The sequence below is a fragment of the Columba livia genome, chromosome 9, assembly GCF_036013475.1.
Source record: "Columba livia isolate bColLiv1 breed racing homer chromosome 9, bColLiv1.pat.W.v2, whole genome shotgun sequence".
Taxonomy (NCBI): Eukaryota; Metazoa; Chordata; class Aves; order Columbiformes; family Columbidae; genus Columba; species Columba livia.
In genome coordinates, this window is record NC_088610.1 from 13,138,836 (window position 1) to 13,154,193 (window position 15,358).

Sequence of the window (15,358 nt, forward strand, 5' to 3'; positions counted from 1 at the left end):
TCCTACTACACGCACTGTAAATTTGTCTTTTGATTAGAACAGTCCACACCCCTGATCTTTTCTCATGGGAACTCTGAAGATCGCCACACTGATGGCAGGTGTTTGTTACGGTGGTTTCTGCCTTGGCGAATGGTACTGGAGTGCAGTAGGGAAGTTCGCTGCATCCTGTGTGTATCTCAGCAAACAAATTAGCCCAAAATTCAGTCTTCTAGATTAATAGATTCTGATGCATTAGTTTTACCCCAGTGATTTATATCCATTACTGCTCATAAGTGTATTGGATCAGACCCAAGTCAAAGATTGCTTTACAAAGCATTCTCAATTCAAGACGAGTATTTGTTGGTAGTGAAGTGGATATTGTTGGTATTTTTGCTTCAGGTTGATTTTCTTTACTGCTCAGGCAATATTTATCTGCTTAAAACGAAGAGTGTATTTTTACTTGTAGCACGGATTTTTAGCAAGAGCTGGTTTAGCTCGGAAGCACATCACTGAAGTCAAAAACTCTGGAAACCATGACTGAAAATGAAATGTAAAACAGGATTTCCTAAATTATGCCTGATTATATGATTGCATTTACTGGTATATCTCAGTATGGTCCTGAGCCCTTCTGCATTTTGCAGTAACAGCCTAGTTTAGGCACTGGCAGGTATTTTAAGTGCTTTGCTTTTAAACTGTAAGTTTCTTTTGATTGTGTTGTAATCAAGTTGTCTACATGGAAAAATGAAGGAACCATTTTTATGGAGCCCATTTTTAAAATATATTACGCAATATTCTACTGTAAAATAATTTGAGGCCCATACCTTATGCACAAACCTTTGCATGGGCATGACAGACTAAATTTTGGAAGGCAAGCATCTGGTGTGTGAATAGTAGAGGGTTGCAGTGTGTCTGGAAGTTTTCTAAATCTTTGTTTCATTTAATTTAAAGTTGCTGTTATTTTTTGGTATAATCTCCTAGTGAGTGCTTCCAATTAAGCAGTTCATTGAGAGGCAAGTCCAGTGACATTAAAGCATCAAGCACAAGAAGCTTTAAGAAAAAATGTCATCCAGTAAACTGTATGACTTGGGATTTTTTTTCTTTTACAGCTTAATGGAATTATACTGCTTTTTCTACACACAAAACTTATGACTCTGCTTAGTGAATTGCTATTAACTGAAGCTGCTTTCACAATCAAGAGTACAACTTTTTTTATTTAGCGCCTTGTTTCACCCAATATATTTCAAACAAAAGGAACTTTCTGCTGTCTGGTGTATCTTCTAGAATATTTGCAGCTCTGTTTGCAATGGTTATTTTGCCTTTAATTTGTTACAGTAGATCTTAATTCCTTTTTCAATAGCATTCCCTAAAAACTTTTCAGTATTAACACTGTATTGTTTCTCAGATTTCAAACAGCTTGTCTGTTGTTTTATGGAATTATTCAAAGGTTCATGTTTTTGTTTTTAGTTACCATTCCTGACAGGTGGTGTTAGGCTTATGTGTACAATTTGCAATTCCTCATTAGGTGAGCTAGGAAACATCCAGCATTGAGATACATCCACATATGCAGAAGTTAAGCAAAGGAGATTTTCTGATTACTAAATTAGGGTCTGGTTGCATTTATGGTAGGAACACCTGATACGCAAAAGAAAAGGCTCTTGGCATCAATTTTTGCTTCACTCTGTTTTCACGTTTTTCCACTTAATGTGACCTGATCTGGGAGTGAGATTATTTATTTTTAGAGACAGAATGATTTATTTGAAGGATGCATCTCTGGTATTTACTCAGCTTCAGTTGCAAGGTGGGTCAGATTGGGTATGTTTCCAATTTCCAGTTTTTACTTCCTGTGTGATACCAGTTCATGAAGTTGGAGAGTTGCAACTTGGTAATTTTCAGTCTGACACTGCTGGAGGATTTGTTGGCTTCACTTATGTCATTGAGTCCTAATACATCAAATACATTATTCAAGTAACCTGTTCAGTATTTTCAGCTCTTTGCTGCACTGTTGCTTTTTTATTTGTTACCTTGTCAGCACAGTAGTTAGTCTTAGGAAGCAGTTTAGTGAGTTAAAATCACTATAACAGACTTTTACAAATTCATAGTTATAGTCTTTCAAATAAACTTTGATACCTTCCTTGCGTTAGCTGGTACCAGAGCTTAGCAAAGAGTTTAGAGCAAAAAGCTAGTTTGCAATTTTTGCAGCTATGTAAAATTAAAAATATGAATGTGTAGATGAATAGCAAGAGGCAAAGTACATGAAACAGCAACTCAGGTATGTTAGAAATGTGGGAGAAACATATGTTTTTGAACAATGTGTTTTGTCCATGACTGCAGCCATGTGGCATGCCGTTCTTTTGTGCTCATTCAGGCAAAGTAAATGTTACATTTCAGTTTGTGCCCATTGTGCTCCTTGTGATGTATTTCACGGATGGTGCGTGGGAATAAGAGTGGGTTTTTTCCCACGCCAGAAGTCAAGTTGTTTTGCAGATACGGTGACGTTCTTCTAAATTGTGTACAAACCATGCTCTACCCATGAAATACACTTCCCGCAGAGGAGAGGACAGACACTCAGCATGTAACCTGTGAGCTGCCTTGTTGCCTTGTACAGCTTCTTTTGGGCTTTTCTGCTTTTAGTGGTGCATCTCTCAGTTGGTGTTTTGAGTTCTTCACAGGGAGCAGGGAAAGTCCCTCCTCATCTCACCAATAACATCATAATATTCTGCAACAGTGGACTGTAAATTGGTAGATACTATAATATTTTTCTTTCTTAAATGCAGCTTATCTTTTTCATAGATAATGCCTAGTTCCCTTAATGAGCTCTTTATAAGCAATTTATGAGGACTGTAATACTTCTGTTTAATTATTCGCCATGTTTGAGGGCATACTTGCTCACGGACGGCTTGAAATTTAACAAAAAAAGCTGATTAATTTAATTGAATAACTTAACTGAAGGTTCAGTTTGCTCAAAATCTTCTCTATAGAGAGTGAAATCTATTACTTGCTTAGTTTTGAATCATTTTCTGTTAATCAAAGTATTTAATTAAACGTATGAGATATTTGAAAATCTTCCTGCCTGCTTGTGATGGAAATTTGAACATAAATTTGTGTCAGTGAAACTGATTTCTTTATGCCTCATTCCTTTCTTTAGAGGGACTGGATGAAATAGAAAATGATCTTCTGAAGTGTGAATTTTGTGGAAAAATGGGATATTCTAATAAGTTTCTACGGTCAAAAAGATTCTGCTCCACATCCTGTGCCAAAAGGTACTCTGTCTAGTTATTCCGTATCACTATCTGGTTAATGGAATAGCACCCAAATAGTATCTGATGTTGAAAAATAAACAGTAAAACATGGACTGCCTTCTACCCAAGTTTGTAGAGTATATGAGTACAAAGGACTATGGTAGATTGTAATAAGTTTCAAGGAGATAGACAGTAGAATTGTGGACCTCTTTCCAGAGGGTGCCGTGAATGCTGTTGGGCTTATGGGAAGGTGATGGGGATCATTGAAAAGAAATCCATTAAGAGTTACTAAGTGTTTGGAAAATGGTACAGAGGTTCATAGGCCACAAATAGTTATGTATTTCTCATATTTGTATTGCCTTTCCCTTGATGTTGAGAAGTGTCAGAGAAAGAATGCTGGGCTGGATGGGCTTTCTTACAGTTTTGTGTGATGCTGGAGAAAAAAACTCACTGAATTCATCTTGGCGTAATTGAAATGCTGCATAGACAAAAAAAATCTTAAATATTTTCAGTAACAGTGTAAAAAAACCTTTTTTTGCATAGAGTAAAACAGAAATATTCACAAACATAAATAGTTTAGTATTTTCTAAAGGTTCTCCTTTCTTGAAAATAATAAGTGATGCCATTTTCTTCAATGTGGTTGGCAGAGGAAAACGGCTGGTTTCTGTTTCTCTTTGGGTTAAGTATGCTGGTTTTTATTTTGTTTTGGTTAAGAGAGGAAAAAATCATAGTCAACATCTGTAAAATCTTCCATCATTACAGCTGGAAAATTGGTATTTAATCATAGATGTTTTAGAAATGGGGAATAGTTTCTCATTTCTGATCACCACTTAGTTGTTTTTTTGCATCAGTGTGCCTTGAGACCACCTTTCCCTTATGTCTGGTGCTTTTTCAATCGCTACTGTGAGACATTTTCATTTTAAGTAGTGGGAATCTCAGTGTTTGATTTAGTACTTGTTGGAATGCTACCGGTGAAATAATCTTAATAAGGGATTTGGCCCTTTTGCCTCCTTCTTCCTTAGACTGGGTATCAGGTAGAGCAAATGGAAGCAGAACATAGGTTGCTTTAGGTTTTTAGTGGACATTCAGAGAAGCAGGATCAGACTGTGTGATAAAATGCAAAGATATTTCTGTAATGGAAATGTTTTAAGAACAGAAGGATGGACATTTTCCAGGGATGATCTAGATGTACTTGATCTTGCATCAAGACAAGAGATTTGAGTAAATGGCCTTCGAGATACCTTTCTGTTATATTTTTGTGACACCAGTTGTTGTCTTTGAGTAGGCAGAGTTTCTGTAGACAGCAATGTAATTTTATTGTTACTTGATTGAATGCAGTCCAAAAGCTATTAGTGCATTATTGAATATATCTTACTTCTTTAGGCACAGCCTTAGTTGCACTAAGAAATTTGGGCTGTTTACATCAGACAAGACCAGTCGTTGGAATCGGAAATCAGATAGCCAAAGTCTTGGGCGACGCGGGCGTCGACCGAGTGGCCCTGATGGGGCGTCACGAGATCATTTTCTTAGACAGGTCTGTGGAATATTTGCTTAAAACTATGGCATTGCTTTGGGAATTACAAATAAAATATAATACTGCAGTGTATTTGTACTGCATTTTCCAGCTTCCAATTACTTATCCATCTGCAGAAGAAGATATGGCTTCTCATGAAGATGCTGTTCCGGCTGCCATGACCACCCGTCTGCGAAGACAGAGTGAAAGAGAGAGAGAACGTGAACTTAGGGAACTAAGAATTAGGAAAATGCCAGAGAGCATTGACTTGCTACCTGTGGTGCAAGCTGACCCGTCAGTATGGACTGTTGATGAAGTCTGGGCCTTCATACATTCTTTGCCGGGTATGTGCAATAACTTGCCCCAGTTTTTTATAACAGTAAAGCACCTTTCTTTCTAGCAGCAATGTGATGAGGAGGCGGTGTGGCAACAGCACTAATCTACTCATTAGTTGGTGATAAAACTGCAATGTGATTTGTTTCCTCTTGCTTATTCCCTCAGCACAAATCCCATGTTGATAGAACTAGTCCCTCTTCTGCTGTTGCAGCCCAGCTAGTGGGGAATTAGAGCTGTTCCTCTACACTTTTTTCCCTTTATGTTTTTCTTCTCTCCTTACTTGCTGCTTATTCAGTAGAAGAAGCAAGAAGAGAGTTCTTTCCCTTTATACAACTGAAAAATTTGAAAGACCTGTCCTGATATAAGTCATTAAAAAAGAAGCAAGTTTCTTCTATAAAGCTAAACTGCTGGATCTGTTTGGGGTTTTTTTTGTATTCTATAAACAAGGTAATCTTTGATTTTAAACAATCTTTTGATTTTAAACAAACTTCTCTCTGAGAGAGAAGGAAAGACCACTGGATTGAGAACATAAATATATTTAAACCAGGAAAAACGTGGCTGTGGGTGTTAGAAGATGTTTGTCCATGTAACAGAGCTGCCTTACAGCCAGGCGTAACTGGCTGTTTCTGCTTAACAGATGTCCAGAACATCTTTTGAGGAACCTTTTGTTTCCACAGTGTTCTTCAGTGGAAAGGGGCCCTCAGTTACCCATAAGAGTTCCCTTTCTTGTGTTGTAGGCCTCGGTAACATGAGACCATGTTATTTTATGTTCAGAAAAAGAGTTTATAATTTTAAACACCTCCAACTAGTTAAAGTTGCACTAGTGAAGTGACTTACTGCTATGTATGGAATATTCACTCTGTAACTGATGATAAATGTCTTCATGAGACAGTTGTGCTAAAGCCCATAAATCAAAATTCTGTTTGCTTAACCAAGTGGCGGTAACATACGAATGGAATTAACACCTTTTGGAAATTGTAGCTAAGTTAATTTTCTCACTGAGTTGTACATAGCAGTACAATATGCATATGTTTTTATTGATGGAAAGAAGCCACTCAAATTAATGCTCTTACTTGATTCCTATTTCAGTGGTATTTTGCCAGTCTCTTGCAATTGTGAGATTATGATGGTTGTTTGTCTTAATGAAATGAGAAAGCTGTCTTTTCCAGGAATTTCCAATGAGTAATTCTCTAATAGTTACAGTGTAATTAGTGGCTGTAGGAAGAATTACTTTCAGATTATCTTGGAAGTTACTGTCGTGATATTGAACTCTTGCATATACCTAAAGGCGCAAGCACTGGAAATGTGTAGCTGAAAAGCTCTAGCGTGGACAGAGTCATTGCACCTAGGAATGCATGTTTCTCACCCAGTAATTCTTTGTTGCCTTGTAGGTTGTCAGGATATTGCGGATGAATTCAGAGCACAAGAAATTGATGGACAAGCTCTCCTCTTGTTGAAGGAGGATCACCTTATGAGTGCAATGAATATTAAGCTTGGACCTGCATTGAAAATCTGTGCACGGATCAATTCATTGAAAGAATCCTAGGGTGTAAACACGAAGGTTTAAACAACAGTTTCTCAGTGACAGAACTGCCAGTAATATGCCAACGTCTTCACTGTGGCATGAGTATTACTGTGATGTTTTGTTAAAAATACGGGGGTTTCCCCACATAAAGACTTTAAAATGTTCCTTTGAATTATACCAGGTAGTCCTCTGTAGTTTCCAACAATTATTGGGTTCATGGTAAAGCGTAAGTACTTTGAGTTGAAGTGGGAGTTCATGGAAAAACATGAAGTGAAATATGCTGTGATAGGTTAAATATTCCCCAAATTTATAATGTAAATTTAAGGTTAATACCCCACCACCCACCCAAGTCTAAACACCATTTAAATTGTGTTGCTGTATTCTGAAAGTTTTTTCCCCACATACAGCAGTTTTTGGACTGAAATAACAGAAGTTTCCACAGAGCCTGTGGAAGCACTAATAACAGTCAAATGCTATGCATTTAGTTGTGCTCTCTGAGTTTCTTTTAGTCTTGAGTAAATTGTTTGTAAGGAGTAGGTTGGCAGCCTGTTTCCCTTGTGTAAGCTTACCCTCATCTCTTCCACTGTAGTATTTTCTTGAAGTCTGGAAATACCATAAACCACATAGATGTCTCAGCAAAATCCTCATCGTCAGGCTACTGAAATGCAATGGCATGACACTCTTGCCAGAGGTAACAGAAGCACATGTTACTTTACTCTTTGTATGCTGCTATGCACTAAGAGGGCATTAAGTTGTTAGGTATGTAGTTTCGCACGCTGCTAGTTAAACTAGACCAGCAGTTCTCAAATAGGGGTTCAGAGCGGATCCTGAGAAGGTGTGAGAACACTCAGGGTTCAGGTTCCTAAATGCCAAGGCGTAAGGGACTGAAAACTGCAGCCAGGTTGAGACAAGTGTACTTTAAAGACTGAGGGAGAGAAGGGACAGCGTAGCTCAGATGCTTTTTTTCCTGATACCTCTTCTAACTGGTTTTTCCCTGTAGTGCATTCCCATTGCCTCACTGGAAGCTTCCAAGCACCTTTTAGTTGTCCGCTGACTGATGTGAGCTGGGCTTGCTGTAGTCTGAGGAAGGCACATGGTGAGTTGCTCAATGAGCTGCTGTCAGAGCGGGCTGTAGGAGCTGCTGCAGGAAAAGTGCCACCACCAGGCAACTCTGGGACAGATCCCCAGGGGTCCTGCTTTGTCCCTCTGGCAGGAGATTCTGACTTGGATGCCACGGACCCAGGCAGTGTCTCCTTCCGTCTTCCTTCTCTCGCACTCTGTGCAGAACAAATGTGTGTTTCCCTGGTTACTGACACTCTCAGAAGCTGCTTGGGCTCTGAGGCCTTTACATCCCCATCGCCTGTGTACAGATGTTTGTGGATGTATTTTGTACCTTCTGTTCCCTCCCTTTTGCAGCTCTACTCCCCTGAAGTACACACCTAGATCCCTAAGCTCTTGTATAGGGAAGGAAGGGTATGTGGGCTGATAGAGTGATGTATATTTGAATTAAAGATGTGTATGTGTCTGCAAATAATGTATTTTGTCTTTTATGCAAATTAATGCATAATATATGATTGTGTAGGGAAATGTTCAGGGGCCCCCTAAAGTACTCCTGGAAAGAAGAGGAACTGACATAAAGTTTGAGAACTGCTGACCTAGATCAAAAGGAGTCAATGCGCACACACTGGCTGAAAGGAAGGTTTATGACAGGTAGATTAATATGTGTATTATTTAACTGATTATTTAAAGAGTAAATTGGGATTACAGAAAAATCTGTGCTTTATTTTCCTTTAATTAGTCTATTGCTTTGTTTCTATTAACAGACTTTCTACCATTATCTTCCAGAGAACATCATTAGAATTATGGTTTTTAATTACAACTGTTTGAGCTTACTAATAGGAGATGTTATTAATATTTTTATTAACCACTGAAGCTCCAAGTTATGACAACCCATTGCTGTTACGTGCTAGTATGTGGTGAGAGCTCTTATCCAAATGGCACCAAAGGCTTTAAAGGATTAATTGATGTCTGGGTTTATTTTGGAGGGAAATTGCTAAGCACTTTCTAATTTGTTTTTTTTCTGTCTTCAGTTATTGTTGTCAAATAAACTTCATAGTTGAAGGTTCAACATTTGGCAATGCTCATTTGAAAGTTATTCAGATGATGGAGACAGTAGGTTCCCATTTGTAGCATTTCTGTAAGATACACTGTGTAACATATCTATAACATAAGTTCTAAAGGATGCATTCTGTTTTGATGAGCTAACTGAAGACTAAAGATATCTTAGATATTTATACTTTGGCTTTTGTCTTAAAGATTTATTATTTTTTATACAAAAATTTCCCTGGCTAATTTTTATTCTGTCTTCTGATTGTATTGTTCTTTGGCAATGTAAAAAGTAGGTATACGTAAATGTGATTTGATAATGGCTTAAGGCATATTTTAAAATGTGGACCTACGTTACAAGTCTTATGTAGATCTACAGTTAATCACAGTGTTGTTACGTGCATGACAACTTCATGGTTGTTTTAATTTTGTTCTATTAGAGAACTTCTACAACTAGTGTTTATATATGACTCAGACATAATCACTGACAGATGCCGGGAGCTCAGAGTAGACCTGATAAACGCACGTCTGTTCTCGTTCTTCTGGTACGCTACGTTTTCTCTGTGGTTTTGGGAGACTCACAGATAGTGAGTTATGCTTTAAATATTCATGAACGCAGCAACTAAGAATGTGGGCCTTATGCATATTGAAAGTTTTTTCTCCTTCACTGATTTTGGCATTAAGCAGGAATTTAAAAGCAGGCACAGCTATACTAACCTGTACTGATACAAATGCACATGTATTGGAGTGTTTGCCAGTATAGCTGTGTCAGTTAAATCTGTTTAAAAAAAAATCACAACTGTACATGAAAGTAGGCTGGAAAACTTCCAAGTGCAACTAAAGTCTACTTCAGAAGTTTTTTAATTTCCTCAAAAAAGCAATATAATACTGAAGAGTAACATTTCCTCTAGAACCATTTTGCATACCAGTGGCTTGTTTCTGTTCAAGTGAGGTTTTGCCAGGCTTTTAGTACCATTTTCCATGGATTTCCCCACAAATTAAGCTAGATTCTCTTATAAAAGAGGAAGTATTGCAGGTTTTAATTGTCTGTTTTTTAACACTTGCTCCTGCTGGGTGTGTCTAGAAGAAATCTTTTTTCATTATCTTTATTTCCTGGGGTTTTGTATTCTGTATTCAGACTGCTGCTGTTGTGGGCTATATCTCATGGTAAGCCCTGCAATATTTCAGTTCTTATAGAAAGGAATGTAGGATGCTGTGGGATCTTAGCTCAAAAGGGAGCCAGGTTGGATGGCTCTTTCCCTTCTTTTTTGTCCTCTGATGGCCATCCTACCCTACACCTTAATGCAAACAGCAGCATTAGCTCAGGGCAAAACCCTCTTGCAGAGCACTGGTCTGAATGTGACTGCCAAGATTTCTTCCAGTAGAATTGTAACTATTACACTTGCCTCAGCTTCAGAGTTTATTTGGGGTTTTAAAGAAATGCAACTGAATGGTCAAAATGGGTATGCAGGCTGCTTTATCTGGCTTATATCACTCAGGAACGCTGATTTGCAGTCAGACCAGAGAACTCCAGCAAGAAAGCTCAGCCAGCTCCACTTATGGAGCTCTCGGCTGCTCCTTGTTCAAAAATAAGCATTGCAAATGAATTGCCTCACATTTGCCACGTTCATACGACTTTATCACCTTGCTTATATAGAGAATGACAAATAACCATCTTGTCAAGTTAAACTGTCAGTTGGCTTGGATCACCAGAGAATGTTTGAAGGGTTTTTTAACAGACTGCATTGTAAATCCATTCTTTGCCCATTAATCCATCATATTTTTTTCCAAAAATGAAGTTCTTGATGGAGGCTAAAAGCTTTGCTAGATTCGTGTCAGTAAGATATCACAAACAGAATGTGTGTGTCCTGCAAGCATCCATTTCTTCATTCTATCTTGTGAAAGCAGTTTTTTCCCCTGACTTCTTCTTGGACTAAACACAAGTAGGAATCCAGTCTTTTGGACAGAATAGATGGAGTCCATCATAACTGCAGATGTGGCAGCAAGAGGAAAGAAATGGGATTAAAAATAAGTATTTGAGCAGGTTTACGATAGCTTTTGAATCGCTTCTTTATCTCTATCTTAGCTGTAAGGAAGTGTTCAGGTATAAAACCATTTCTGAACTGTAGCTTGAACACAAGTTTATGTAGTGAGGCTTGGCTGGGTGTAATGTGTCGCTGCCTGGCGTAGTGGTTAAAACTAAGCTGATTTCAGATGACTGCTCTGATTTTAGTGTCACAATATCTACACAGAAATATACAGCTCAGTAGCTTAAGAAATTCCTTACACATTGACAAATGGATAGCTCTAAGTGATCAGAGAAATCAGTGACAGCTGTACTGCGAGTCCCGCTTTTGCAAATAATTAAGACATCCACAGAACTTATAATATGAGCAGTTATGATTTGTATCGAGACTATTCATATTAAAATTAAGGGCATGTATAGAAGCTTGCAGGGTTATTACCAGTACTGCATAGAGATTTCCTGTTAGCATATATTTAGATATATTGTTGTCACTCACTAGTCAGACCTCTACTCATCAGTTGTTCTAGGCTGCAGATAATGACTCTGCAAAAGAATCAATATAGGATAATTTTTTTTAAACATTCACCAAAATTAGTTCATTAGAGATGGAAACTGACATTTCAATATATTTTGTTTTAAATATACTCTTTCTGTTGAATGCTGAGTAGAACAGGTATGAACAGAGCTATAAATGCATAATTTCAATGTAAGGTGTTAATAGTTGCTCATAGTGAATTAATTTTTAAGTCACTCTTATACAGTGAACTATAGTTTCAGACAGGAAATATTGTGAGGACAAAGAAATGTAAACTCATTTAATGCTTAATGCATTTAAGCTAAGCCTAAATTAAGTTAATTTTAAAAGAATTTGCCTTTAGTCATGAGAATTTATTTAGAACCTGTCAGTTCTATGTAGTTACATCCACTGGATCGCTTTGCATATAGTGACATTTAGGAAAAGAGATGGTAATTGTGATACAGAGAAGTGCCTGCTGTGTAGATGCTATATCTACTTTCTTTTTTGAAAAGCTGTCTTTAGTGTAGGCTAAGAGCTGGTGGGCAGCCTGTGCCCTGCGATCAGAGCCCTGGACATAGATTGAGTACAAAAACAGGTAGCACATGAATCTGGCTGGTTTGCTTTTACCATCTTCACCACTTCAGAGGGGCTCTATCACATGCCATTTTCTTCTCCATATAGATGTATATATGTTTTTGCCTTGCTGGATGTCAGCTGTGGTGGCTGGAGCATTTTGTGTCCTACTTGTCCCCTGGGTCTCATGGTTGCAATTCCACATGTGTTCCAGCCTCCATCCTAAACTGCTGTGTAGGTTTGTAACCCCTCCATTAAAGCTTACATGCAGTTGCTCATTCACTTGAGGGGTGTGTGTATTTTTGGTGATCTCTTACAGCTAAGTGGAAGGAAAAAACCAAAATTCAGAGATGTGAATATGCTTGTAACTGAAGGTATGTAGGAAGGTATGTAGGAAGCTTTTGTCGCTGTTGATGTAATTTTTCCGAAGCACAGTTCTAGGAGTCAGTGTTATGAACAGTTTTCAAGTTAACAAATTTTAAACTTACAGCATGTATTAACTTCCTGCTGGATTGTCCAAAATGACTGTGTACAGTAAGGATCTGAAGATATTTTTTTCTATCTAGGAAGAATTATAATTTGTGCACAATTGTACATTCATAGAATAGTGATCATAAATATCGTTTAAGTGCAATACGTAACACTTGAGCATTTTAATTGTGCATAAAAAGCACTGTATTGTTATGTAGAGCTGTTGAAAGGTTTATAGTATTGTTCATGGGTACTAAATCAGGGTATCCTTGCTGATGATGGGATTAGGCGAGAAGCACAAACATCATTGATTCATGAGGCATATCTGTTTTTTGAAGACTTATGTTCTCCTCCACTACCTGGGCAGTGTATTGGCAGCCGGGACGTTGCCATCCTGTGGCAGCTTTTTGTAAAGTCGACATTTGAAAGAACAAGAAGATATTCTGTGCACGCAACTCCCTTTTTAAGCAGTTTTTGTGTTACTGTGTTAGCAAACCAGTACAGATGAGGAAAAATTTGTGTAAAAAATGAAGAGGTTTATTAACAAGTGCCAAATACTTCTGTTTAGAGTTGAAAACACATAGAATATCTCTTTAAAATTAATGTTGATTTTTAAGGGATTCTTTATTTGAGGAGAGTACAGAGGTTCCTCATAAAGGGTTAACACTTTAGCTGCTGTTACCATTAATATAAAATAATCCTGTAAGATAGACTGTGAATTATTTGAATGGTATAAAGCCATTAGTTGCCGGCACAGCACGAAGTGATGTCCAGAGTAGACACAGCAGCAGTTGTCTGTAGTTCTTATTATTTCAGATATTAGCACCTTCCTAGCATAGCTTCCCTCCTCTTTCTGTCCAGCAGTGAAGCTGTAATCCTGTTCTGCAGAGTAACAGATTACAGTTACACAGCTGGACTTGAGGCTCAGTGGTAGGGCTTCCCAGAAGCACCAGAGAAAAGAAGTGGCACAAAGAGAGGAAAAGAGATCATCTGTGAGGAGGGTGATAGGATAAAGATCACTTCACAACTGGTAGCTCCCTCCATAAAAAGTCAGGGATAAAAGCAGGCTTACAAAAAGAGCTACTATTCATGTATTATATCTTAAAATAGTTACTTAGCAGCAGGCTTAGACACCACAGTGGATGCTACATGAAGACCTGCAGTGCCACTGTTACCTACTCGGTGGGTGTAGCAACAGCCTAAAGGTTGATGAAGTTTGACACTTTTCCCCAAAGAATATGGAAAAATTAATTTGATAGTAATACAGTGATATAACATCAGTACCTTAATATTTGCTTTGTCTGTGTGTTGTGGCATCCCTGTAAAAAAATTAGAAGTTTAAAAACTTTGAATGGCTTTAGAAACACTGCAGCAGCTATGGGAATTCTGTCACGTCAGGATAGATGGGGTTGTGTAAACTTTAATTATGGGTTGAGCTGAACCACACTGATAAATAAAAGACAGCAGCAGCCTTACCCAACTTCTTGCCGTTCCAGTTCTGTGTATGTTAATAAATCAGAACAGAAGCATCTGAAATGCAATTGAAAATAACTTTGCCTTCATCTGGTGTTAAATGGATTTTAAAAGAGGAATTTTCCCTTGCCTGCCGAGTCTGTAGGAATTAGTTATTTCATGATCTTCTGAAATGCCTGGTGCATTGCTATATTTGAGATATTTGCTGGTTTTTAAATGGAATTAGGTTTTGTAAATATTTTGTCAACCCCATTTCAGTGGGGCTCCAGTTTATATAAAACCCGAAGAAATGCTGTGTCAAAGAATGTGTTTAGACATAGTTTATCCTATAGCATCTCAAGTGCTAAATAACAGCAATTACAATTTGAGAGAGGAGGGAGCAATTGCTTAAGGTTGTTTTTTCAAGTTTTGTATGTGCTTTCCTACTTTTAACATGGAAATAGAATTTCCTCAAATAAATTTTCCAGCATAAAGGATGAAGTAATTTGTGGTGCCAAACACTTCAAACTCTGTTGCTAAGCTTTGCCTCCTCTTATTGCACTAGTTTTAAAATTCAGTTATTATTTACTTCCCTTTTGACAGCCTTTTAAAAATCTTTTCCCCAAACCATTTTCTACTGTTTAAAAATGCTCCTGTCTTTTTGATTACATCACTGAAACCTCAAATGAATTTACCATAGACTGTGGCTGAAAAAAGCACTATGTGGGGTGAAGTTATAAATCAGAGTGATAATTGGACTTTGATATATTGCCAAAATGTAAGAATATATGGCTGAGGTATGATTGTGTATTCTATGGAGCGATATAATGGAATATTCTTTTATAAGCTATTTTAGCCCATGTAGTGTTAAATTCTGCAATTACGTCTATGTCTATAATTGATATATAATGTAAATTATAACCCCGAAATTAAATTTTACAGTTGAAGAGCACACAGTGAACTGTGTAAAAATATGATCTTGACTTTGTGAATCATTTTTTTAAAAAAGCACTTTCCTATTACCAACTAGCATGTGAATGAATTTTAGATTCTCTCGTTTGTTATGATCTGTAGAAGTGAAATTTCTTTAATCTGTCTGTTAATGGATAAATTCATCGTACAACTGCTGAAACAAAGCACCTTATACTATGCTGCTTAAATTTGCTTGTTATTGCACCTTTTGTTATCTGCAGATTTTTCTTAAGGAGTATTCTTGTGCGATACCATTGTTCCCTGTGGGTCTGAGTGAATGATTAACCAACCTACAGCATCATTTACTTACATAGTTTCTATTTCAATACAACATTGTATTGTGAGGTCAGTGCTTCAGAAATAAATGCTACTTCCATTTGTCTGTTTAGTTGTTTATCATTTATTTCTCTTCTACAAGACCTTCATAAAACTGTAAAAATTTGAAAATTAAGTGGTTTTGCTAGAAGCCTAATTCTTCCCCTACTGAAGTAGTCTCACTTCAAATTTAACTATTTTAATTTTAAAGTAATTTTGGCTCCAAAATACATTTTAATTTAACCCATTCTTTAACCTGGGGCATGTGCATAGCAACTAACCTTATTGCTTGGACTGTAATGATTTAATTTTTAGTGTGTACATATATGCATTA

General features: G+C 37.4%; 1 protein-coding gene across 10 annotated transcripts in view; it reads left to right on the forward strand.

Annotated features, from left to right (window-relative positions):
• The window catches only part of PHC3 (polyhomeotic homolog 3), a 31,693-nt gene extending 16,602 nt beyond the window's left edge, over positions 1–15,091 (forward strand). For 3 of the 10 annotated variants that reach the window (XM_065073877.1, XM_065073878.1, XM_065073879.1), the window contains 4 exons: positions 3,125–3,239; positions 4,602–4,752; positions 4,844–5,075; positions 6,459–15,091. In XM_065073877.1, coding sequence (XP_064929949.1) covers positions 3,125–3,239; positions 4,602–4,752; positions 4,844–5,075; positions 6,459–6,613 — 653 coding nt within the window. In that variant the 3' untranslated portion in view covers positions 6,614–15,091. The remainder of the gene's footprint in view (positions 1–3,124; positions 3,240–4,601; positions 4,753–4,843; positions 5,076–6,458) is intronic. The other 7 variants (XR_010474676.1, XR_010474675.1, XR_010474672.1 and 4 more) reach the window with 7 other exon arrangements.
• Positions 15,092–15,358: the final 267 nt, after the last annotated feature.